Genomic DNA, 25441 nt, shown 5'->3' with positions numbered 1-25441 from the left:
CACCTCTTGACCGAGGGGAGGGAGTCACAGTTCCTCATCTGTTCTTTGAAACCCAGATTCTTCCTCAGTATCGATCAGTGTCTGCAGCCAGCTCCAGCGTCTTGGGTTCTGTGCTTAACCATTCAGTCCCCAGACTCGTCTGTGAGCCTGGGAAGCAGCTTAGAGTGGTCTTCCCAGCCCCCCCGCCGATAGCAGCTAGGGTGCCCTGTGTCCGGAGCCCCTCAGAAGCAGGGGCTGGGGAGGGCCCAGGCCCTCGATGACCCGCTTCTGCTGCTGCTTCCCCGACAGATGAACCAGAATGTGGAGATCCAGAGGGCGCGTTTGCGAGATGACATTAAGGAGTACAAGTTCCGAGAAGCCCGCCTGCTGCAGGACTACACGGAGCTCGAGGAGGAGAACATCTGCCTCCAGAAGCAAGTGTCCGTCCTGAAGCAAAACCAAGTAAGTAGCGGAAGGCTTAGCGGTCAGACTGGCCCTTCTCCTGCCTCTGGCATCAGGCCAGGGAACTGCTTCCTTCCCTATCTCCGTCCATGCTGCTCGGTCTAGCCCTGGGTGACAGTCAGGAGCCAGGGTAGAATATGGGGCTGAATCTTAATTAGAAGAAATCGGAGAAACAAAAGTAAAATCCTGTATGTGTGTTCAAAAAATCAGCTTCACCAGGATAAGCCTGGGAAGGTGTGGCCAGACAACAGATAGGTGAAAAAAAAAAAAGATCTGGGGATTTTAGTGGACCACAAGCTTCAGAGAGGCATAGTATTCAGGTAGGAGAGGTGATTGCCTTAGTGCATTCTGCCCTGGTCAGACCACATCCAGTTGAGTTCAGTTATACCAACCCTCACCTCCCCTATTTTAGGGAGAATTTAGACAAGCTGGAATATATCCAGAGAAGGTATCAGGTTGGGGAAGACACCAGAAACCTTGTCCCAAGAGGATTACTGCAAGGAATTAGGGATACTGAACCTAAACAAGATAATCTCTTAAGGGAGACATGGTAAAACATCCAAGTATTTCACAGAGTCAAAGAATTTTGGAGTTGGAAGAAACTTCAGCAAGTCCAGGGGTGGGGACCCTGCAGCCTCGAGGCCACATATGACGCCCTTTAGGTCCTCAAGTGCAGCCCTTTGAATCCAAAGAAATTTGTTCTGTGACATTTGGGTTCAGTCAAAAGGCTGCACTTGAGGACCTAGAGGGCCACATGTGGCCTCGAGGCCACAGGTTCCCCACCCCTGGCCTAGTTGATCCCATAGGTAAAATGAATCCCCTCCATAACGTCCTAAGTGGTCCAGGTTCTTGTTTAAAGGCCTCCAAGGTGTGTGGGGGGGAAACGACACCCCACCTTTAGGGTGATGCTCCCATCTGGAGGGCTTTTATATTCTGCCTGGGCCCAGAGAACAGAACCAGGAGCAAGGGGCAGAAACTGCAGAGATTTGAGCTGGATGTCAGGAGGAAAACTAAATAACAGCCTACCAACGATTAAAATAACCCTCAGTGGAGATTTAAGAGAAGGCTAGAGACCACGTGTAAGTGAGGATGCATGGATGGATGGATGGGAAGGCCTCTGAGGTCCGACCATCCCTGGGCCTCTGCCATTCAGAGCCACTGCCTGATGGTCGGCAGTGAGATCCAGCCGAGCAGGCTGCCATGTATAGTGTTGGGGGGATGATGACACGTTTGCAGAGCACCCCCAGCCTAGGAAGAAATGGCTGGAGGGGTCATTCCCTAGCCCATGAGGATGGACTCCCTCCTTCCTTATTCCTTACCCACTAACCCAAGTCTTCTACGTGAACTTTCTCCCCTACTCATACACCTAATTCTGAACCTCTGGCTGAGTCTAGATGGAGCCCAGTGAGCTGCAGAGACAGAAACAGAGAAGCACCTGCCCTTAGGAAGCTCCCATTATACCGAGGGGGATGCACATACACATAAAACTCAGTCCAGAATCTACCCACAGGGATTCCCAGGAGCAAAGCCAGGCTTGTGCCCACTAAGGCCCCAGAGGGTTGCTCCTGCCTCTGCCACATCAGGACTCTCATCTGCTCACAGAATAGCCACACTGGCCCTTACCTTGCTCACTCCATCAGCTCCAAAAGGCCTGGCTGATGAGGCATTGGGTGCCAGGATTCCCTTGAGAAGAGGAGGGGGCCCCAGAGGCCCAGGGGAGGAATCTGGGCCCCCTGTGTCTGACTGCTGCATTTTTTGCATATTCTCCTTCCCAGGTGGAGTTTGAAGGCCTCAAACACGAAATCAAAAGGCTGGAAGAGGAAACAGAGTATCTCAACAGCCAGCTGGAGGATGCCATCCGCCTCAAGGAGATCTCTGAGCGCCAGTTGGAGGAGTCCCTGGAGACCCTGAAGACAGAGCGTGAGCAGAAGAACAACCTTCGCAAAGAGCTGTCCCACTACATGAACATCAATGACTCCATGTACACCAGCCACCTGAACTTCTCCCTGGACGGCCTCAAGTTCAGCGATGAGACGGCCGAGCCCAACAATGATGACGTCATGGTGAACGGCTTCGAGCACGGTGGGCTGCACAAGATGGCGGCCTGTGACAGCAACAAGACGTCCACGCCTAAGAAGGAGGAGGGCTTCCCGCCAGCCCCCAGCCTGGTGTCTGACCTGCTGAGCGAGCTCAACATCTCAGAAATCCAGAAACTGAAGCAGCAGCTGATGCAGGTGAGAGGCACTGCCCGCTTATCCCCGTGTTTCTGGTTCCACGTTCCAATGCTATGGCCAGATGGCAAGAAGATCTAAGCCTTGGACAGCCTCACTAGGTCCTTGGTCTTCTTTGTTTATTGTTTGGTTGGTAGAGGGCTTTTCCTTGACATCACCATCACTTTCTCTTTTTAAAAAAAATTTATTTTTAGCATTCTTTTTAAATTTTGAGTTCCAGATTCTCTCCCTCCCCTACTCACTGAGAAGTCAAGCAATGTGGTATCAATTATACATCTGAAATAAAATCACCGTCACTTTCGAATGACTCCCTGCCCTCCCCAATCTCCCTCCCAGCACCACCACCGATGAAACCCTCCTTTGTAACAGAGAAGTCCCAAGAAAAGCAAATCCGATAATATATGCCTCGTTCTACCCCTGTAGCCCACCACTTCTCAGCAGCAGGATGCTTCGCTCTCAATGTCCTGAAGTCCCCATTATTCATAGTAGTGCCTGGAATATCACCTCTATGGGGGCCTGGGGAGCCCAGGGTCTCTGCCGTGGGAGTGATGAGTGATTTAAGCCCCTTGCTGAATTTTCTTAGGCCTCACTTTTCCAGCTTCTAAAATAGAAGTGGTGATAGACCCTGTGAGTACTCGGCATCATGACGCTTCTATATATCGAAGCCTTTCTATGACCAGTACTAGATAATATAAGATGAGGAGGAACAGGACATCACTCTATTAGAATTGGCAAAGATTAAGCACCTGCTGTGTCCCAGGTACTGGCTTAGGTCCTGAGAATACAATGTAAAAAAGACAAGAACAAGAATTGTTCCTGTCTTCAAGATGCTTACATTCTCCTTAGGAGAAATGACATTCACACCAGTAAGGAAGTAAAAAATGTGAAATAAATAGTGTGTGACTTCCAGAGTGCTTGGGGGAGGGGTCCTGAGAGCTCAGGGGATCAGAAAGGTCTTATGGAGGAAGGGACGCTTGGGCTGTCTTTAGTGGTCTGTGGTTCCCTGATGGGGAGGGAAGTGAATGTCCCTTTGACCCAGACCTCCCAGGGAGACATTCCTTGAAGGCAGTGCACTCTACACTTAGCCACTCTAGGTCTGCTTAGCTTCAGGTCTTCCTGTGGATAGGATGGGGGAACTCACCAAAGGGCCTGTCCTGTATGACTGGATCCTCCCTAATGAGTGGCCTTAGAGAGAGAGAGGTGTCTGGGGACACTAAAAGGCTAAGTGGAGGGGAAGGGCCGCTGTGACCTCCTCAGGGTCACAAGCAGGACTGAACCAAGGGCCTCCTGACTGCCGAGGCCCGTCTACACCTCGTCAGACTGCCTATCCTGATCTCCTTGATCCGCTGGTCTCATGAGGAGGCAGGGACGATATTGTGGGCGTTTCTATTCATGTTTCTGAAAGTACCTTGAATATCTGCTTAACGTTATTTTTGGTGGCTCGAGGGAAGGCCCATGGGCATTATCTTTTTTTTGCTTCTGGCCTAGTGTTTGACTGTCCATTGTGTTGCTTCAGAGGGAGAAATGGTTGTCCAGGACCCATTGGCTGACTGTGTGTCTTCTGCCTTTGAGATGAGACGAATGGCCGACAGAATCATAGTCCCGTTTTATGCTTTTTCAGATGGAGCGAGAAAAGATGACCCTGCTCTCGACGCTGCAGGAGTCCCAGAAACAGCTCGAGTCCACGCGGGGAGCCCTGTCCGAGCAGCACGAGAAAGTCAGTCGTCTCACCGAGAACCTCACAGCCATGAAGAAGCTCCAGGTCAGCAAGGAGCGCCAGTCAGCGCTGGACAATGAGAAGGAGCGCGACAGCCACGAGGACGGTGACTACTACGAGGTAGACATCAATGGCCCCGAGATCCTGGAGTGCAAGTACAAGGTGGCCATGGCAGAGATGGGCGAGCTGAGGGAGGAGCTGAAGACCCTGAAGGGCCGCTATGAGGAGTGTGCGTCCAGGTATGAAGAGGAGAAGGGCCGCTACGAGACCGAGGGTCAGGCCCTGACAGAGAAGATCGCGCTGCTGGAGAAGTCCAGTCGGCTGGACCGAGAGCACATGGCCAGGCTGGAGAAGGAGCTGAAGAAAGTGAGTGATGTGGCTGGGGAGACTCAGGGCAGTCTGACTGTGGCCCAGGATGAGCTGGTGACCTTCAGCGAGGAGCTGGCCAACCTTTACCATCATGTCTGCATGTGTAACAATGAGACCCCCAACAGGGTGATGCTGGATTACTACAAGGAGGGGAAGGGCGGTGGGCGCATCAGCCCCGAAGGCAAAGGGAGGCGCTCGCCGATCCTGCTCTCCAAGGGGCTCTTGGCCATCGACCTGGGCAAGACAGAGAATGGAAGCGGGGACAGCTCACCCTCCCCCAGCTCCTCTCTGCCATCCCCTGTGTCAGACCCCCGCAAGGAGCCCATGAACATTTACAACCTGATCGCCATCATCCGGGACCAGATCAAACATCTGCAGGCAGCCGTGGACCGCACCATGGAGCTCTCTCGCCAGCGTGTGGCTACGCAGGAGCTGGGGCCAGTCGTGGACAAGGACAAGGAGGCCCTGATGGAGGAGATCCTGAAGCTGAAGTCTCTGCTGAGCACCAAGCGAGAGCAGATTGCCACTCTGAGGACCGTGCTGAAAGCCAACAAGCAGGTAAGACCCAGGGCTGGGTGAGGGGTGCACACAGTTCTGATGGGTGTCTGCTGGAACAGGTGGCCTTGCCCTGCAGGCTGAATAGGACCAGAACTGGTCTTTGGAACCAACTGCCTTTGAAAAGGGGGCTGTGGGTGTCGTTGGCACCCAGGCCCACACAGAGTAGTCTAGAAAGGCTTGTCTCCTCCCTTGCTGAGGGGGCTTGGGCTCTTTCCCCTCAAAGCACAAACATGGTGAGTCTTTGCTGCTTGGGAAAGGAAATGCTGTGTCATGGCATGGTAAAGGAATCGTGTATCTACACAGAGTTTGGAGAGGGAAAGTCAGACTCTGACAAGATTGACTTCTGGAAAAATGATAGAGCCATAGGAGTTTGCCTCAGTTTCCCCTTCTTCCTTTGGCCTCCTCTCTACCACCGCCAGATGTTCAGTGCTCAATGCCATTGTCACCATGACACGTGCACCAGGCCTTCTGTCTGCCATCCCCCTACCATCTCAAACATCTTTACTAAGGGGTTCCTGGGGGATCGGGCCATCTTTTGGGTCCCTTTTAAAGCACCTCTCCAATATAACAGAAGATTATAAGAGAGCGGAGCCTTAGTGCCTTAGCCTGAAGGAGGCACCAGGAGTCTTCCTAGGTTTCCTGGAATTCTTCTCCTTCCTTTCTCACAGCTCAAGAGCGTCCTTTGGCATCTACGTGCAGCCTTTTGTTTAGCAATCTCCAGCTGATGTGACGACTATCTCTTTCTAGTTCTTTGTTGCTCTTCATTAACCAACACTCATTTGTTAAGGGCCCACTATGTGCTGGGCACAAGTTTACTTTTAAATACGCATATTGGAGAAGCTACTGCCCATTCACTTTGTGCCTTTGGCGCTGGCGTCCGCAGTTAGTGTGAAGAATGTTTTATCTTCCTCAGGGGTGAAGGAAGGTGTTTGAGAGTGATGGTTTATGAGTCAAGGGGGAAATGGATAAACTCTCCTTCAGTTAAATTGGGCAAATATTCATTAAGTAACTAGGAAGTGCAGAGCATTGTACTTTGTGCTGGGGCTAGAAAGAGAAGAAGACCGTGGTGTCCTGCTCCTGGCCCTCCAGGAGTCCACATTCTGTTGGTTAGGGGAGGAAGAAACAAGATGGTGATCCATAAGGATCTGTTTTCCAAGACCTGGATAGTGGAGACTGAAGGCCAGTATAGACAGATGCGATCTTATAGTTGTTAATGTAGTGGTTTGGCACAGTGGAACTCAAAACTCCTCAGTGAAATATGGCAGGCAGGACTCCTGCCTTCTTGGTAGAGTGATTCTGGGTCTGAGAAGTTAAGCCAAGAGGGCACCCAGGCTGTCTTATATGGTAGAGAGCTATGGATGGTGGGGTGGACGCCTGAATGTGGCGTGCTGAGCCCCAGAGGAATCATGGCCAATGGGATGGGATGTTAGCGAGGAAGCTTGGGCACAGCCTGCTGGGGGTCCCCTTTGTCCTTTTCTGGCTGAACTTGTTACTACCTTCCTCTAATAAGTAAACTATATCCAAGTGAAGCATAGTAAGTAAAGTGTAGGCAAGGTGAGCATGGGCCAAGAGAGCACTTAAGGGAGCTCCCCAGGCCGAGGGCCCATGGTCGAATCTGGCCTCAAAGGGCTTCAGTAAAGAGGTTGGACGGGGTGGCCCTGTGATGCTGCAATCTCTTGGGGCTGCAGTCGGCTCCTATAAAATGAGAGGGTTGGATTAGATAATGGCCTCTGGGGCTCCCCATCTCTGATCCTGTGACCCCGAGGGCAGCAGATCATTGAGCCCGACCAACTGGGCAGCTCCATGCCCAACAAAGTTGCCTTCCTGCTTGGTCTCCTAAGCTTGAGTTGAAAGAAGACTTGTAGTTCTAGAGAAAGAGAGACAGAGACAGAGATATATCCCAGACTGGCTGGTCCTGGCCACTTTGGCAGGGCATCTGCTGCCATAGAAGCTGAGGTCTTCAGGAGGGCCTCACCAAGGCACACTCAACACACGCGCATGCACGCACACATGCACACACACCACCCACACCGCACACACACACTCCTCTTCCCAGCAGATTTCCTGACATTAAAGTCCTTTCTCTGACCTGTCTTGGCATTTCCAGAGAAGCAAGCTTCCCCCTCAGAGTTCTGCCCTCCCTGGAGGCCGTCGAGCAGAGGCTCAGGTGATCCCACATCAGGCAGGTTGTAGGGAGGGCTCTTCTGGGGGGCAGGTGGGGTTGACCCTCGCTGGGTCCCTTCTGGCTCTGAGGTGCTGTGAGTCTGGGCCCTTGAGGTTGGGGAGGATGAGGCGCCTGCTGGCTCGTGGGGGTTCTGCCCGGTGGGGAGGCGCAGACGAGGCTCCCTGCCTTCCTAAGGCCCCAACCCGAGTCACTCACACATATCCCTCCTCTGCTTCATCATCCCCAGACAGCTGAAGTCGCCCTGGCCAACCTCAAGAGCAAATATGAGAATGAGAAGGCCATGGTGACAGAGACCATGATGAAGCTCCGCAACGAGCTGAAAGCCCTGAAGGAGGATGCTGCGACCTTCTCCTCACTGCGGGCCATGTTTGCCACCAGGTAACCCCCTCCCCCTTCACTGCCAGACCTGGGTGGTCCTGAGGATGAGGCCAAGGGCCTCACAGGGCCTTGAGTACACGGCTCATCTGGGCTTTGAGACATTGGGTGCAGCAGACAGACACTGGCAGCCAGGTTCCAGTCCTGCTCCTTTCTGAGCCTCGGTCTCCTTATCTGTAAGATTGGGACAGTGGCCCTCGCACCATTGATCTTCCCAGGTAGTTCTGAGGAAATCGCTTTCTGAATGCTGAGGCCTAGAGAGGGGTCACTTTTCTTATTTATCCACAAAGAAAAGCCTGAATAATCACAGCAGGCTTGTCTGTGCAGTGTGTGAGGGCTTCCAGAGCATTGAATACATATTAATTTGGCTGTGAAGTGGCTCTTGTTATTATCCATTTTACAGAAGGGGAAACCAAGGCTGAGAAATGCAGGGATTTGAAGTCCGACTCCATGGCCTCTGTGCTACCCAGATGGAGGGGGCACCAGGTGTGTGTGTGTGTGTGTGTGTGTGTGTGAGAGAGAGAGAGAGAAACACGTGTGAACTTTAGAGCACAATCTCACCATCAGGTAGGCAGTTCTTGTGGTGGGTTGGGAAGGCCCCCACACAGATCAATTGGGAGTGTGTTTTCCCAGAGCATTTGGTCAGGAAACAGATCATGGGCTATGTCTAATCCTTGCCTGGCTTTTTTTCAAGGGGAGCCTGGTCCTCAGGCTCACTTCCACTCTCCTGTCTCTACAAGCAGTAGAACAGGAAGCCGTCTGACCATTTTTCTGAAGACAGAGGTTAGATTGTGGCCTGATCTTCCGGGGTGAAATGATGTCACTTCCATGGGGAACCCTTGAGGAGGGCACCTTTGGGAATGGACTGCCCTGTCCACCCCTAAGAGCTTGCCTTTTCTCTGCCAAGTAAATCTTTACTTCACCAAGTGGCTGAGACAGGTGATAACACCCCAGAGGTTGGGGACCACACCTGGCATCCAGCCTATCCCCTTCTCCCTGGAGGAATGGGCCTCCCAAGCTGCCCAAGGGCTGCCCTGCCAAGGGGCTCCCTGAGCTGCCTTCAGCAGGACTGGAGGAAGGAGGGAAGCCAGGGCCTCAGCACCCAGTGTGGGTTGTCCTCATCTTCCTCCTCTTGATAACTTGGGAGCCTTGGGCCTTCCTAAGACAAATCAGGATGTCCCAGGAGACTAGGCAATGCAGATGGGAGGCTTACACCAGAGACAGGAGGAAGCTAGGTGGGAGGCAGGCAAGAAAAAGGGCCAGGAGAAACATTCTCACCGTTTGGTGCCAAGGTGAGGGTATTTAGGGATTTCTTTCTTAATCCTGTTCTCACGTTCCAGTTGTCGAGGCAGGTCCGAGGGGAAAGCTTTCCTGCTTGGAGCATCAGGTGATCCCCTCATCTGTAACCCAAGGCAAGGGGAAGAGGAGGGGCAGAGAGGGGAGGCAGAGCTCAGAACCAGAGGAGGCCTGTCTTCCTTGTGATCTACCACAAGGGAAAAGCCCGACCTGGGATTTTACCAGGTGGTGAAGCCCTTTAATTAGGTTTGGAATGCACTGGAAATCTGTAGTGAGTACAGCACTACTGCCTCGATGTGGGTCATCAGATGTAGGTCGAGCCAGGCTGGGATTTCCTGCTGCCGGGATGTTTCTCTTACGCCTCATGTTGTGTCTGATGCTGTCAGCGGGGCCGAAATGGGAAATTCTTAGGTGAGCTCCTCCTAAGCTACGAAAGGATTTTCTGTAGAAGCTGTAGAGAAGACACCAATGATCTTGAGTGGAGGCTCCCAGGAGGCTCTCTGAGACTTTTCTTCTGCCATCACCAGTCTCTGACCTAACGGACCTGTCCAGCTCAGAGCTCGGTCCCATTCCTTGGCCCTCCTTTGTAAGCAGAAGCTTTTTGGAGTCAAATGCTCACGAATACCTGGGAGTTTTTTAGAATATTTATCTTTTAAAAGAACATTCATGGTGTTTATTTGGATCACTGAATCCTAGTTGGCAGGGACCTTAGGGATAATGGGGTCCAACTCCTTCAACCAAGGAGGCAGGATTTGAAACCAGGTCATCTGACTCTAGATAACTTGCCTGCGATCACACAGCTAGGAAATAAAGCTAGGGTCCGCAGACTATCGGTCTCATGGAGTTCTGGACCTAGAAGGACCTTTAGAGGCCATTCATTTTATAAATAAAATATCATGGCCAACAGCAGCACCTGCTCTGATTTGGGTTCAGTGTTTTCTTGACACCTTTCTAGGACTAGGAAGTCATCAGTCTAATTCGGGACAAAAGACACATACATAAGCGGTTGTATTGCAAATAGCAATTTCATATAATAGCCTAAGAAGTGTCACAAAATGGTATCTACCTGGTTAATTGTTCTCTGGGTTGTCTGCCCTTGACATAGGCACACATGTATGGATGCAATCGCTATTTGGAAGGCATTTTAATGACCATTTTCCGCTGGACTTCTCCCATCTAAACAGACACACGGATCAGTTAAAGTTGCAGCCTCCTTGTGGCCAAACTCTGTGCTTTTGTGAAGGCTTCTGAGAAGAGGCCATCCCCTCTGACCTCGGAGGACAAGTACACGTTCCCTGGAAACCCCTAGGGACGGCACTGTCTGGGCCAGACCCATAGGAGGGAGCCCTGGACTTGGAGTCCGGAGGCCTCCCTGAGACTCTTTGGGGATCATTGACGATGCACTTGTACTGCCTGCCTCTCTTACAGGACAGTTCTGGCAAACTGGAAAGCATGATGGGTTTTCTAAGAAGCGGCATTATGAACCGGGTTTTCCCAAGATTGACTTACTCGTTTGACTTTGAGCACGTCGCGGAGTGGATAGAGCACTGGGCTTGGCATCAGGGAGACCTGGGTTCCAATCCTGCCTCATTCTCGAGGTCTCAGACTAGAGGCTTGATGCTTCCAAGCCTCAGATGTCTCCATCCCCACTCTCTAGATGTGTCATGTTCCAGTCCCAGGCAACTTCTCAATTTGTAGCCCTCTAAGCCCTCAGAAACACTAGGTTTACATCAAAGAGTAGACACTCACGGAGCCCGGACTTTTGTTGACTGCTGGGCTCTGTCTCCCCCTGGTGGTCATCATGGGGATCTTGCTGTTTTAAACCCCGTGAGTGGGGACTGGGAACCTGAGAATATGTTACCAACAGGAAACCAGCCTCGTGTTTATAAGGCTTCTTAACCTTAGAGCTGTCCTGAATGAAACGGGCCGCCCCGAGGGCTGCCCAAGGTCCCCTCGCCAATAATAGTAACACTAAGGTTTGAAAATTCGTTGTCTCATTCCCTCGAGGCAGGTATAAGTTAAGTTAGTGGCTTGCCTAGGTTGGCATAGTTAAGTGACTGGGGCTAGATTTGAACTCAAGCCTTCCTGGTTGCCAGTCCAGTGCTCCCTCTGCTGTACCACTTAGCTGACTCCAAGCAGAAACTGGATGATCCTCTGTCTGGGACTTCCTTTCGTATCTGGGCAGTATTAGAGGCTAACTCCAGAATCTTGGGGCTGGGGAGGCCTGCCCTTAAAGGTGTCCATGCCCAGTGCTAGTGACCTTTCTGCTGGTAAGGGATTGGGGGTCAGAGGGCAGCCCTCTCACACTTGCTTCTTCATTAGCTATATAGGAGGGATGTGGGAGGCCTGGGCGCTCCACTCAGCGCTACCTCATGAGCTGATCCTTGGACCCTCCCACCTCTGGCTTCTCACCTGCCAGACTCCCAGGGAGTTCTCCCAGTGGGCAGCGGTGGCCCGTTTTTAAGGCTCCTCCGGTCCCTTGTCATTGCAGATGTGATGAGTACGTCACCCAGCTGGATGAGATGCAGCGTCAGCTTGCGGCCGCGGAGGACGAGAAGAAAACCCTGAACTCCCTGCTCCGCATGGCCATCCAGCAGAAGCTGGCCCTGACGCAACGGCTGGAGCACCTGGAGCTCGACCACGAGCAGGCGAAGAGGGGGCGCACCAAATCAGGCTCCAAAGGCAAGAGCAACACCCCAAGTGTAAGTCACCTGCGGTCCTGTGCGGACAGGCCCGAGGGGGCCATGCTTGGCAACCAGGTGTTCTGCAGCGAGAAGTATAAGATTTACTGTGACTAGGGAGGCTCTCGGGAAGCCACGTGGGATGGTGTGCACATCTAACCGTCCGCTGTCTTTGTTTTCTGCTTAACGCCCCACTAACGTTTCAGCGATGGAGGCTATTGCTAGTTTGTCCTTACCAACCGTGTCGTACACGTTGCATTACGCTGGTCTTGACAATGAGCGATTCATGCGTAAGGGGGATGTCACTAGTTACACAGTTATTGTAGTGGGGACTGGACCCTTTCCACCATGAACATGGATGGGGGGATCCTTTTTTTTTTCTTTTCTATTAAAGGGAGCGTGTCCTCGAATCTGTATATGTTGGGTGGCACCAGCTGTAGTGTGTAGAGCACAAACATGACCTCCGCCCCTTCCTGGGCTGTATCAAGCACACATCAGATTTCCCAGCCTCCTTTTCAGATGGACAGGCAGGCTGGAGATGATGAGGTGGTCCCAGAAATCGTTGCAGGACAGCATGGAGAATCAGGCATTTGTCACAGAAGATTCGTGACTTGCCCATTAGTAGAAGTTGGGCCACTAGTCATTGGGGGGAAAGATGATTGAGTGAGCTTCCAGGAGGTGGGTGGGAGGTACATTGGTTCTCCCAAACTTGCACATTTCATGTTATATATACATATATATTATAAAAGTTATGCAATTTAACCCCCCCTCGGGAATATGACATAAGATAGGGTGTGTATTGACGTAGTCTGTCACCTGGCAAAGTGGCTCTTGGGCCAGCCTTAGGTAGTCTTTTGCAGCATGTGGTATTTAGGAAAGAAATGCTGTGTCCACAGGCCATCCACGCATGAACTTAGCTAGGTCAGTGTGGGTAGGAATGTGTGCGAGATCCAGCCTGTTCCCTGTGTGACTGTCCTGGCTTAGCTTTACCCAAGCACACACAGGGAGCAGATTTTCTAAGCTGAGGAAGAAAGGATTCTTTAAAAACACACACACACACACATACATACATACATACATACATACATACATACATACACACACTGGCATTTCTTATGCAAGCAGAGCGAGCTGTAGGTGCAGGAAATTAAACCAGTTCATCTTGCTGATGCCCACTGGAGAGCTCTGGTGATTCGGAGACTTTCCTGGAGACTTTTAGACACTTGAGTCCAATTTCCCAAGAACCAAAATCAGACAAAAGGCCCTCTAAGCTTGGTGCCTGGAGGGCTATGGAAGGCCAGAAGCTGCTGTTTTTGTGCTGAGGCCTAGGGGATTGAGGAGGCAGAGGAGGCACATGGTTTGGTTTTTCTTTTGAAACAAAGTGCCTGATGCCCCTCCCTTCCTTTTCTATGGGGAGCCCTGTTCTTTTTTCACATCTAGAACATGCTAAAGAATGGAAATCACCAATGTGGTTTCCAGGGCTGATATTAGGACAAGCAGATTGAAGAAATGGGGGGTTTTGTCCTGGGTTTGTTTTTTTTTTTCAATAAATTCTTTTTGGAAAATAGCTGAGATAAGAAAAAAAGATTGAGAAAGCTCAGTATATGCTCTGTCTCCTATAATAACCATTTGTTTTCATGAATTAGGACTTTGATTTTGCTAATGAGCAGCTTATGTTATTTTAGAAGCAAATGCACTAAGTCCACTGCCGCTCCAGTCCCCCCTCCCCCATACGCCCCCACCGGGGCCCCAGTTGGCCTTTATGTTTTTCCTCCTTCTTTCAGACTAGATCCTCCAGCAGACACTGGCTCCTTTTTCCATGCGATGATGCCGGTGTTTCCCTGGGGGCGGGAAGCTGCTCCCACACGCACCCAGGCCTAGAGGGGCCACTAAGGGACAGCCTAGTGGTACAAGGACAGATTTCAGGAGATGAGACCTGCTGCCCAGGAAGGCTTTCCGAGTCCTTGAGATTTTTCTAAAAAGGGATCAGTGTTATCAGGGGACCCGAGATGATGTGACTGTTTCCAAGCCCCGTCATTGGTTTAAAAACACCTTTCAGGTTGTCTTCAGCCTCCATCATTTCTCAAAGTCGTCGCCAAATGTTTGTGTTTGGGTCCCAAACCGAGGTAGTAATGTGACACAGTTGTGAAACAATGAATCCATCCTGCCAGTTTGGCTGCACGTGTAGACGATGCTCTATGAAAGACTGTGGGGCTTGTACGTTCTTTGCTCTTTTCTCCTGGGCTTGGTCTGTGTCCAATCTTAGCCTCTACTTACTTGGCTCTTTGCGGATTTTTAACATGGGAAATTTCTTCAGCCATCACCTACCTCCTCGAGCAGGCTCCTGTCGGTTGGATTTCGGCGTTAGCCCGCATGACCCACACTTCCTGCATGTTTTTCCAGAGACCATTTAGCTTCACTGATAAACTCTCCTGATGCTTCTGGCCCCTTGCTCCTCCAGCCTCTCCATTCAGTACTTGTAAGAAATCTTTTTTTCCAGCAAATGCCCCAGCCCAGTTCTCCCTGGCCCTCTTGGCTTCCCAGCCCCTCGGCTCAGGGGCTGCTCCTCTAACAGACCAACACTTGGGTCCTCTCTCGCCACCCCACTAACCTGCTCTGTAGCTCTCCAAGTGCTGCCAGTATTAAGATGTCAAGCCTCTTAATGGGATACATGACCTGTTTTTTCTAACACGATTTCATTTTTCCCCCCATTTTCAGCTGTAGAGTAGTACCCGGAGACGGAATTGGCCCTCAGTGCCCTCGGTCAGATTGCAGCTTTCTTAAACTGCTCATGCTGGTGGCTAAACCAGCCCAGGGAGCTCTGGTTGCCCAAAGGAATGGACGAAATCCCAAATTTCCACTCTCTCTCTTTTTCTTTTTCTCACAAATGTCCTAACTGCACTCATTTTCAAAATTGTATATCCTGGGTTGGAAGGAGAAAACCTGCACACCTCATGTGCTCATATTGCTGCAGGAAAAATTTTTTACAAGTGCTGAAGAAACCGCCTTCAAACAAACAATGAGTCTACTGCTCAGACTGGGCTGGGAGGGAGGGAGGGAGGGAGGGCACCACTGGGGGGAAGCCATTTTTGGTTGTTACCTATATTGCTTTCTTATCTGATTGTTAAACCTGTGCACTTTTCATATTTTGGTATTGTATTAGCTTCCTTAATTCCTCATGTAGAAAAGATCTATGAGAAGCAGCAGTCTGTGCTCACAGTAGGTCTCCATCATGGGTTTGTCTTTGTTGATTTCTCCAGAGGCATGTTGCAGAAATTTGTAAGCTTTTTGGGGTTGTTTTTGCTCTAGACTCTGTTTAGATGAGAGCCCCAGCTCAAGTGGGGTGACTCTGCTAAACTCTTATGTGCTGTGCTTCAGCAGCCTTTTTTAATTATGAAATGTTATGGTTTATGTTTTAAATGACTGATTTTTAACTGCCATGTTCATTACGAAATCCAGGGTATTCAAATTCTGGGGTTTTTTCATATTGTATTATTATTCTTAGGAATAGTTCTATGTAACAAGAAGAAAACTTGACTTTGCTCTGGTTAAAACAGTAATAGGCACTTGAAAACTAAAATGAAAGGGATAAAGCAGCAGTATTACCTGCAAGTTCCAGAGGTTCTGGATTGGGGGAGCTCGTGAAGCGTGACTGATTAACAGAATTTTCTACAACTGTACCAGTGAAATTCCAAATTGGAATTGTTTCGTTACCTCTTTGTTTGTTGTGCCAAATTGTGGTACATTTAGAAAGAAAAATTCTAAAGTTGTCAATTATAGGGTGTTCAATTTCAACGCCTTTTTGTTATTCGTTGTTGCCAGTAGTGCCTTTGCTAATTTGAGGGAAAATCCTAGGATATAGTTTAGTCTAGAAAAAAAGGAACCGGGACGAGCTGCTTGGGAATTGGAAGGATGTGGAGCAATAAACACAAAGTAAAGCGAGCGCCCCAGCTCATTGGGTCTTGGAAATGGGTCTCTTCATATCCCGCAAGAGATGAGAAATTGTGCAAAATTCTGTTAGTCAGTGATACTTTACCAGGCGGATCCTGGCAAATTCAGGGCTCGAGAAAGAAAAGCAAACACAAAACATTGAATACACTTGGGGAACCAAACGGACTTTTACTGAACAAAGAAGCAAGCTGTGCAAAGGAAGGAGGGCGGTTCTGGTTGCAGCACCCATGGGTGTTAGCAGTAGGTATTCTGTTCGCTTTCTATGGCAGCAGCGATGGGCATGGTTTAACCATTAGTATTCTTTGCGAATGTGAAAGCAAGACATTAATACCTTCTCTTGCATGTGGTATCTAATCTTTGTAATTTCAGGAAACAGAAACAGAAAAAGGACTTCAACAAAAGTCCAAGGGGCCTTCGTGCCTCCGGGCTTTTGTTGAGGCTAGTGTGAGTGATTAAATTGGTACTTCGGGAGGAAAAAGAACATATTTTTCCCTCAAAAAAGTACAAATTATAATAATAAATAATAATAATATAAATGGCAGGAACAAATGAGTTCTGTTTGCTGGAATAAACATTTATTATTCCTAGATGTGGGGACTTCTCTATTTTCACCTTCTGTTACAGTATTGATTTATAAGAAATATTGTTGCATTTAAAATAACTTCATCTGTCTATATGTGGGTATTTATTTGAAATGATGTCTACGTACTGTATTCTGTTCTCTGTGCATTACCCTTAGTGGCGGATTATTGGTCCTTATTTTAAAGTCATATGCATGTACTCCTGCCAAGGAACCTTTACACAGACCTGAAGAGGCAAAAACGTCCTCATTCTTTGCGGAGAGGAGAAGAAAGAATGAGGACGAGAACTCTTACAAGTAGAATTTTCATGATTGGGTAACTCTCCGTTGTCTAGGGGGTGCAAAAGTGTGACTTTTAAATTAATCCAAAACCAATATTTATAGGAAACAGCCGGCCTGTGTAAAGAGAGTCACATTGGCAGTTATCGATAATAAAAAAAATTTTTAAAGATGAAAATGTATCTTGTCTTCTCTTGCTCAACTGTATTTTCCCTGTGGAGTTCTGATCTCTAAGAAGCTTTGGGCAGTATGGTTTGGGGTTTTATGAGCCTTTGCATATGAAGATGACCAGAGAGATTATCTAGTCCTAACCATCCATCCACCCAGTCCCATTTTCCTGATGGTTCTCTATGGAGGACCTAGAAGACTTGCGCCTAAGAGTTGCACAGGTTGAAAAGAAACGGACGGAGGGTGATATCAGCAGTAAATGGAAAACCTCCCAGTGAGCCCACAGACCCAAGTGATGGGATAAGGAAGCCTCAAAAGAAAAAAGAAAATAAATCCATTCTTTAAAAAGAGAGAGAGAGATATGGGATCACATGCCCTCTTGGGGGGGGGGGAGGGGGGAGAAGAGGGAGGGAGAGAAAATTTGGAACTCAAACTTGTGGAACTGAATGTTGTAAACTAAAAATAAAAAATAAATTTGAGAGAGAGAGAGAGAGACCGACCACGAGACCACCCAGGAGAATGCAGAAGTAAACTAGACCCCAATTCTAAAAAATGTCCTATTGATGCACTTTGATTTTATGTCAGTTATTTGAATACAGCCAGCCCTGCTTCACCCCATCCCACCCCATACACCCTCACCCAAAATTGAACTCTCCTTTGTAGCAAAGAAAAAAATGGCTGCTACAGTGACCACATCTGACAATGTGTAGCAATCACTGGCTGGAAAGGACCTTGGAGGCTGCCTAGTTCAATCCCCGTTTCCTTCAAAGATGAGGAAATGGGGCCCAGAGATGGGAAGTTCCTTGCCCAGGGTTATGCAGGTAGTGAGTAGCCAAGTCAGAATTTTAACCCATGTCTTCTGGCTTTGGTACTTTTTCTACTATATCATGATTCTGCCCCTATATTCCCAGCCTCTCAACTGAAATGAGGAATTTGATTATTATAATTACTCAGAGTTTGCTTCCTTAATTTACAGGATTGTGCTCACACTCAATCCTTCTGTTTCTGCTTAGTTCAACTACATCAGCTCATCTAAGTCTTCCCGTGCTTTTCTGAATTCCTCATTCCTTAGAGCGCAGTAACATTTATGAACCACAACTTGTTTTAACCATTCCCCAATTGCTAGGCACCCACTTTTGTGTGTCAGTCCTTTGCTACCCCCCAAAAGGGAGGCTGCTATAAATATCATGCTCTTTGTTGGTCTTACCTTTGACCTCCTTTGGAGAATTGCCCCAGAATTTAAAGGGCTTGTTGCCAGCCTTCTTGGAGTGTTGAAAACAGCAAGCATGAACAACTACAATTAACTATGAGTTAATGGGGCTCCCTAGTAAAGCCAGCTAGAATGGGGGGAGGGGGACATGGTGGCAGCTGGCTTGTGGAATAAGCCGCCCCCTTCTCTGTTACAGTATGGTTAGTGGGATCAGTAAGTGAAGTCAGCTTACAAATGGATTCCTGCTTCCCTGGAGTGCTGATGGGACAGGTCTGGTGTCTTTGCATGGTGGTAGTGGGATGTGGAGAGAAGAAACTCTCTTTTGGAGATAGACTCACAGGAGCCACAGCCTTCCTGGTATGGAGGGCAGAGAGATAGTGCACTATTAACCATCCTCTTCTCTACTGACCTTTCTTCTGACCTGCTGCCCCTAGATGGGAAAGAAATACGGGTGGGGGTGGGCAACCTTGCCCTCACTGGCCTCATCCGTCTCCATGGGGTTACACAAGACATTTGAGAACAGAAATCTATTTAAGAAGAGAAAGTCAAATTTACATCTGCCCATCTGATGCACTGTTGGGCAGGAGACAGGAGGAAACAAAACTAGCCTATGGCATGCGATGTTGGCTCAACGCTAAATATAAAACAAGGAGATGGTACCCATCATCTGAGGACTTTCGATCCAATGATCACTATTTTGCTTAGCCTTTAATATTGGCGCGCTGTAAGCTCCCTTTTTTGATGCCCAGGAACATATACGTCCCTGTGGCAACTACATTATTATTTCTATCTCTGGGAATCAATTTCCATTTGAATTTCAATTCAAATAATTGGGTGTTTACACTGTCCAAGGTGCTAGTGCCCCAGAGAGAAAGAAGGAAGGCTTTGCCTTACATTCCTGTAAATACCAGGTCATTGAGGGGAGAGGGCACTCCTGCATGGGGTGTGAAAGGGATCCAGGAGAGTGCTTGAGCTCAGACTTGAAGTTAACTGGAGATGGTAAAGCGCTTCTAGGCATGGGGGTGGGGTGGGGAATGTGAAAATATTTTGAAAGTGGGGAATGGAATGTAAGGTAGGTCTAGTCTGGGGACATGAGAGGGGGAAGAATAACTGGAGAGGGGTAATGTCAATTAAGGCTTTAAAAAAAAAAGTAGGTATGAGTCAGGTTGTGGAGGCCCCTAAATGTCCAATTGCAAAGTTGGTATTTTACCCCCCAAAGCAATAGGGAGCCCCTGGAGAGTGGAGCAGGGAACTGGCACTGTGCTTAGGAAGATGATCATGGGAGTGCTGTAAAAGGTGACTCCCTGGTAAAGCCAGTTGAAATGGGGGAAGGGGTGGATGCCTGGAGACCAGTTAGGAAGCCATGAAAACCTTCTAGGCAGGAGGAAATAAGGCCCTAGAGCAGAATTTGAGGCCCTGTGAATGTAGAGAAGGGAGCGGGTGTGAGAGACATGGGGAGGGGTACTTGGAAATGGATTCATTTGCAACCAAGGTTGCAAACCTGGGGGATTGGAGAAAGGGTGGGTCGAGAAGATGATGAGCTCCATTTTAGACATAATGAGTTGGAGATACCTTTGGGATGTCCTGGTGGAGCAGCCTAGCAGGCAGTTGGGGTTAGACAGATTTGGAAATATCTATAGAATCATTGAATCCGTGTGAGCTGATGAGTACCTCAAAAGAGGAGGATATCGCCCAAGATGAACTTAAAAGACATCGCTCGTATTAAGATTTATTGTTTGACCCACTTGGTGGTGCCAAGATTACCACAAATAGTAGCCCTTGAAAGCTGACTTCAAATTTCATCAGTTACACCTGCTCTCTCCCAAATGGACTCAGTAGTTTCTCAGTTTTCGTTGTTCTGGCCCTCTCTGCTTCATCTGACAGCCCTGAGCAGCCTCTCCTGAATCTTCCTCCACTCTGGCATTTTGGGCTCTCTTGATTCTCTTATCTGCCTGACCACTTAGCTCTGTCTCCTTTACTGGCTCATCATCTTTACTACAGCCTCCAGATGTCATCCCCAGAGTTCTGTCCCGAACCCTCTTCTCTTTCTCCTCTATCCTGACTTCTTTAATTAGCCTCCTTACCTAAGGCTTTCCCCACTCCAACCCTCCTCTAACACCAGAGGTGTAGAATGCAGCCTGAATAAGATGAAAATATAATTGGGGAATGTTTAACAAAAATACAACCCAACATTTGTGGTTGTTCAGATATGGCCAACACTTCATAACCCCATTTGGGGTTTTCTCAGCAAGGATGCTGGAACAGTTTCCCATTTCCTTCTCCAGATCATTTTACAGGTAAGGAAACTGAGGCAAAAAAGGTTCAGTGACTTGCCCAGGGTCACAAAGCTAGTATATGTCTGAGGTCAGAGGAGTCTTTATGATTGAAGGCCTGGTGCTCTATCCACTGCATGACCTAGGTATCCTGCAATCCAACATAGATAATGTTCATTTGCGGGTTTCTAAGTCAATATACAGTGTACAAGAAACTCTGAGGGTATTCCCCTCCCAGATTGATTCTTTTGTGAAGGCAAACTAGGCCATCTTTTCCCTCAGTTCTTGCCTAGCCTTTATTCACTGAATGGGTGTTGTCTCAGACAGAGACCTGGGAAAGACCTTAGCTTAAAAAGACCAAAGTCTCCCACTGCATCTGAGGCCATTACTAGTCCTGACTGGACTCTGATGACCCTGGAGGAGGGTGAGCTAATGACTTTGTGCAGCCCTGCCTCACTCAAATCCAATTCACTTCAAGACATCACCTCCTGCTATCATTGGTCCTCTTCAAGAACCAAAGATGAACAACAATGCAGAGCGCAGGGTTCTGTTTCTACGAGTTTCACACTTAACACTGTGTTTGGCACATAGTAGGCACTTAATACAGTAAATGTTTGTACAGTAAAAAATACAGTAAAAATGTTTTTAACTATTTCCCAGTCACATTTTTTGGGGGGCAGGGCAATTGGGGTTAAGTGACTTGCCCAAGGTCACACAGCTAGTATATGTGTCAAGTGTCTGAGGCCGAATTTGAACTCAGGTCCTCCTGACTCCAGGGCTGGTGCTCTACTCACTGTGCCACCTAGCTGCCCCCTCCCAGTCACATTTTAATCTGGTTCACAGCACTAGGGAGTGTTCCACAGGTGTGACCCCTCTGCTTTACAGGTTTTCTACTCCTACTACAGAAGGCTTTGTGCAGGTTTCCTTCATCCACTTTGTTTTCCCTGTGTGATTAGTGAAGCCACAGTCTTCCATATCCACAACCAAGTAGTGGGTCTTAGGAAGAAAGAACCCAAGGAAATAGATTCTTTGAGTCTGTCCTGTGCACAATGTGGTCCATAGGCCTGCATTGGGAGTGGCTTCTCCTAGGCCTGCATTCATTCCATTTTCTTGTTTTCTTCTACCTTCCCTTGCCTGCATGTTCATCGTGCATCATCGCCTGTGTGTAGAGTGGCCTGTCTCAAACTGTTGGAATCCTGCCCTTGGAGGCTGGATGATCCTGTGGGAAGATTGCTGAGCTTGGCGTCCCAGGACCCAAATTCAAAGCCTGGCTCTGCTACGTTTCACCTGTGCAACCGCATGTCAATCTCTTCACCTCCTTGAAGCCCAGCCTCTTCATCTATAAAGTGAAAGGGTAGGAAGAAGCCCCCATGGTCCCAAGATGCTTCATGCAAGGCCATTCATATCTCCTCAGGAAGCCCTCTCTTCCTTCCAGCTCTAAGAGAATGAAGTTATCCCTCGCACACTTCTCTTTGGTCATCTGTCCAACTGTGCATTCATTTGTGGCAGCACTGTTACAAAGTGCCCACAAGGTGGCGATGTTCTCCGATCCCACCTGGAGGACTTCTTTATTGAATAAAAGTGATGTCAAACTACGTCAATGAAAATAAGACAACAAATTTAGACCTTCCATCCCATCCACACACACATCCCAACGCACACACCCTATAAGCTCGTTCTGAAAGGGAAAAAGGCTTAAGTATGCACAGAAAAAGCATTACACCATTGTTCACCCAGCGGGAAGGCATACTGAGAGGGCAGTGAGCATGGTCCAGTGCTGTGATCCCCAAGAGGGTGTGGGGGATGGCTGGTGCAGACATTCCCTCCACTGAGGCAGCTTGGGAGCACTGAGATTTTCACTTGCTCAGAGTCAAAAAGCTGGTGTGCATCTGAGGGAGAGCTTGAATCCTGGCCTCTCTCATTACAAAGCCAGCTTTTCATCCACTCTGATACTCAAAATTATGAGTATATATGTATGTGTGTGTGAAATTTTAAATATACATATGCATATATACAAACATATACGTGTATATGTATATGTGTGTATATATCACACCCCTGTGTGTCATATACACACATATATACATATACAAATATATTCATGTTAGAGATAAATGGATGGATGGTTGGATGGATAGATAGATAGATAGATAGCACAGCCATAGAGGGGTGTGTGTGTGTCTGTAACAGCATGACCAGAGGGGTGCATGTGTGTCCAAGGGGGTGTGTAAATGCACACCCGTAGAGCATTGCCTGGTAGATAAAAAGATGTCCTTGGAGCTACTAAGACTTGGATTCAAGGCCAGTTCCTGATCCTGGCTTTGTGACCCTGGATCAATCACTTGACCCCTTAGTAGTCTTTAGTTAGAGGAGGCGGTGCCCTGCATGGATGGAGTTTCCCACCATGAGAGAGTGCTTCCTCCATGCTCCAAATGTATAGAGACCTGGGATTATGGAGGGTCTCTTCCCATCCAACTAAAGAGCCTCCCTTTCTTCATTTTGATCATCACTGCTGTTTGACATGAAGAGAAAATCAATGACAAAAGGAAGCAAAGCTCAAACACCCTCCTAGGCCTGTAACTGAAGGGACAAAGCTCTGGCTCTTGCGGTCCCTTCTTTCTCTGGCCCACAAGCTCTCTCTGCCCTAGCCCCACCCCTTCCTCCTTCTTCTCTAAAAGCTTCTCTGGAATTCCTACAAGCTATCTATAGATAGAAACCCAGTTTACCACCTGATTGGAGCCTCCCTGCCAATGGCTTCTGGGGTGGGAAACCAATGCTGCTCTGCCCCAAGGGCATGGACATTCTAATCTATTGTTTTGTTTTTCTCTTTCTTAAAAACCCGCCTCAACCTCCAACCACTCAGGCTCTCTGAGATTGGCCAACAATAGGTCCCAGGCTAATCCCCACTTGGTCATTGTTTGGGCCCAGAAAGGCTCTGAATGAATGTAAATAGCAATTTTTTCTGTTGGCCAGAAACCCTCAGGGTCTTCCCTTCCCAGATTTTTTTTTTTTTTTGCTAGGTAAAGAGGCCATTCTCTGCCTCATTTCTTACTCATCCACTGCATCCAGGACCATCTACAATTGTCTTGATTTATATCTGGCCACTGGACCCAGCGGGCTCTGGAGGCAAACGTGAGGCTGGTGACTTGGCACAGCCCTCCCTCACTTCAATCCAATTCACTTGCATGTCATGGCATCACCTCCCTGATGCCATGGTCCTCTTTGAGAATGAAGGACAGAACCCCAACAAGTGCTCATGTCACAGTCCCTGAGGCAGCCTCTCACCCCATCCTGGGTTCCCTCCTGCTACCACATGTTGGGGTTCCCTGGAGATGTGTCTCATTATGTCAGTAAGTACGTAGTAGGTGCTTTCGCTGTGCTGAACGCTAAATTAAATAAAATCTTGGTAAGGAAGCAGGCCCAACAGCAGAGGGTTGGGAATGGCATCCACCCTGCACAAGGCAGCACTTGACCTGAAAGGAGACTTTCTAGGAGTGGAGAGGAAGAACCTTCCAGACCTGGCAGCCAGCCCTCCTCTGGCTTCCCAAGTTGCCGCGTGGCCCCAATTGGGAGGTCTCAGCAGCTGTCCCAGGGTTGGGGAGTCAGTTGCTGTAGCAACAGGAATAGAATACAAACCTTCAGTGACTTAGCTCCCCCTGCCCCTCCTCCACCTCCAACCCGCCAAAACCCTCATTTCCTGGTTGCCTGACATGTGGCAGTGGTGGCATGGCCCTCTTCAAGAATGACAGACCTTAGCAAGGCTACTCATTGGGTACCAGATGGACCCAGATCGGAAGGCCCCAGCTAGTGTTGGGGTTCTTACTGGGCATTGGTAAACAATCTTCATAATTTTCAGTTTAATATTGATAACTATCTATCCTTTATAATCCTGTTATATTTTATACATTTAAAAACATTCCAAGAAGCCTGCTCTGCTGGGGGCCCCTAGATCTCAGCTCCAATTGGCTCCTGCCTGTGTTAACTGGAGGACAGTGCTGATTGACCAAGGCTGGCTAGGTCCCTCCACCTTTGAGGGAGATGCATGATCTCCAGCTGGACAAAGAGGGCCCAATGTCATGAGTCTACTAGGAAAGAAAAATATTGGAACCTCTTAAGACTTAGGTCGTTGGCTTTTTCTTAGAGAACATGGATGCATGATTGTTTGATTAGGGAAGTTTGGTTGCATGGGGGAAAAAACCCCCAGGTCTCCCTGCTTTCACATCCAGCAAGTACAATACACTTTGTATGCTTGTCAAAGCCCTTCCAGGGTGGTGTGAAACCTGCCCCAGCCTGTTCTACTGGCACAGCCTTCATTAATCCGGGGTCACCTGCCTCGCTGTGATGAAGCTCTGGGGAAAGGCTTTTGGAATTAACCCTCTCACAGAACTTGGCAATAGATACAATTAGGGATGAGAGAACTAGTGCTGGAAGGACCTCCCTCATCCTAAAGTGTAAAATGAGGCCCAGGTTAGGTGGCGTTAGGTGGCTGACTCCTGTTTGTCTTTCAGTCTTTGAGTTGGCTTCCCCTTCTTAGAGAACTTTGTCCCCACTGAGCAAAGACAGGGAGGAGAACAGCTTCTTTTCATTCTCTCCTGATTCCAAATCAGATAAAAGGAGAAGTCTTGACCAGGAAATTGTTGCCCTGGGCTCCTCCCAGCCCCCTCAGCTCCCTAATCACAGCCACCTCTGACCCAGTGGGAAAGACGGCCTTGGTGGAGCGGATTCAATTGGCCACAAGTGGTGGCCAGCCTGGTTTCTGGGAACCCTCCAGACAAGGTGCCAGCCCCAGGCCAGATATGCTAAAGCTGGCAACTGGAAGGAGAACAAAAGCAGGCAGCAAAGGACATGTCTTTACATTTCTTTCCAGCCAAGGAAAAGATTTTATTCATGTTCCTCGTTGCCCTCTTTGTCCTGTGATGGGTGACCACCAAGCAAGAGCTTGGTTCTTGTTTATTCTGCGGATGTACATGTTTTCACCCCTAGAGAAGGCAGGGAATATATTGCACTTCCTGTCTTGTCTCCCTAGTACCTAGCACAGAGTCACGTTTGATGAGCAGTGCTTGTGACGGCTAGTAACATGGGCTGGCAACGTTTTCTCAAAAATTTCTCAAATCATTTTTAATAATT

General features: G+C 48.7%; 1 protein-coding gene across 2 annotated transcripts in view; it reads left to right on the top strand.

Moving 5' to 3' along the window:
• BICD2 (BICD cargo adaptor 2) overlaps positions 1 to 16841 on the top strand; it is an 85333-nt gene extending 68492 nt beyond the window's left edge. Inside the window, exons 3-8 of one of the 2 annotated variants that reach the window (XM_036738178.1) lie at positions 289 to 441; positions 2217 to 2675; positions 4294 to 5316; positions 7728 to 7879; positions 11664 to 11874; positions 14572 to 16841. In XM_036738178.1, coding sequence (XP_036594073.1) covers positions 289 to 441; positions 2217 to 2675; positions 4294 to 5316; positions 7728 to 7879; positions 11664 to 11874; positions 14572 to 14577 — 2004 coding nt within the window. In that variant the 3' untranslated portion in view covers positions 14578 to 16841. Of the gene's footprint in view, positions 1 to 288; positions 442 to 2216; positions 2676 to 4293; positions 5317 to 7727; positions 7880 to 11663 lie in introns of both variants that reach the window. The other variant, XM_036738177.1, reaches the window with a different exon arrangement.
• Positions 16842 to 25441: the final 8600 nt, after the last annotated feature.

This window comes from Trichosurus vulpecula, chromosome 9, assembly GCF_011100635.1.
Source record: "Trichosurus vulpecula isolate mTriVul1 chromosome 9, mTriVul1.pri, whole genome shotgun sequence".
Taxonomy (NCBI): Eukaryota; Metazoa; Chordata; class Mammalia; order Diprotodontia; family Phalangeridae; genus Trichosurus; species Trichosurus vulpecula.
Note: the sequence above shows the minus strand (reverse complement) of the source record. Positions and strands in the feature narration are given on the sequence as shown.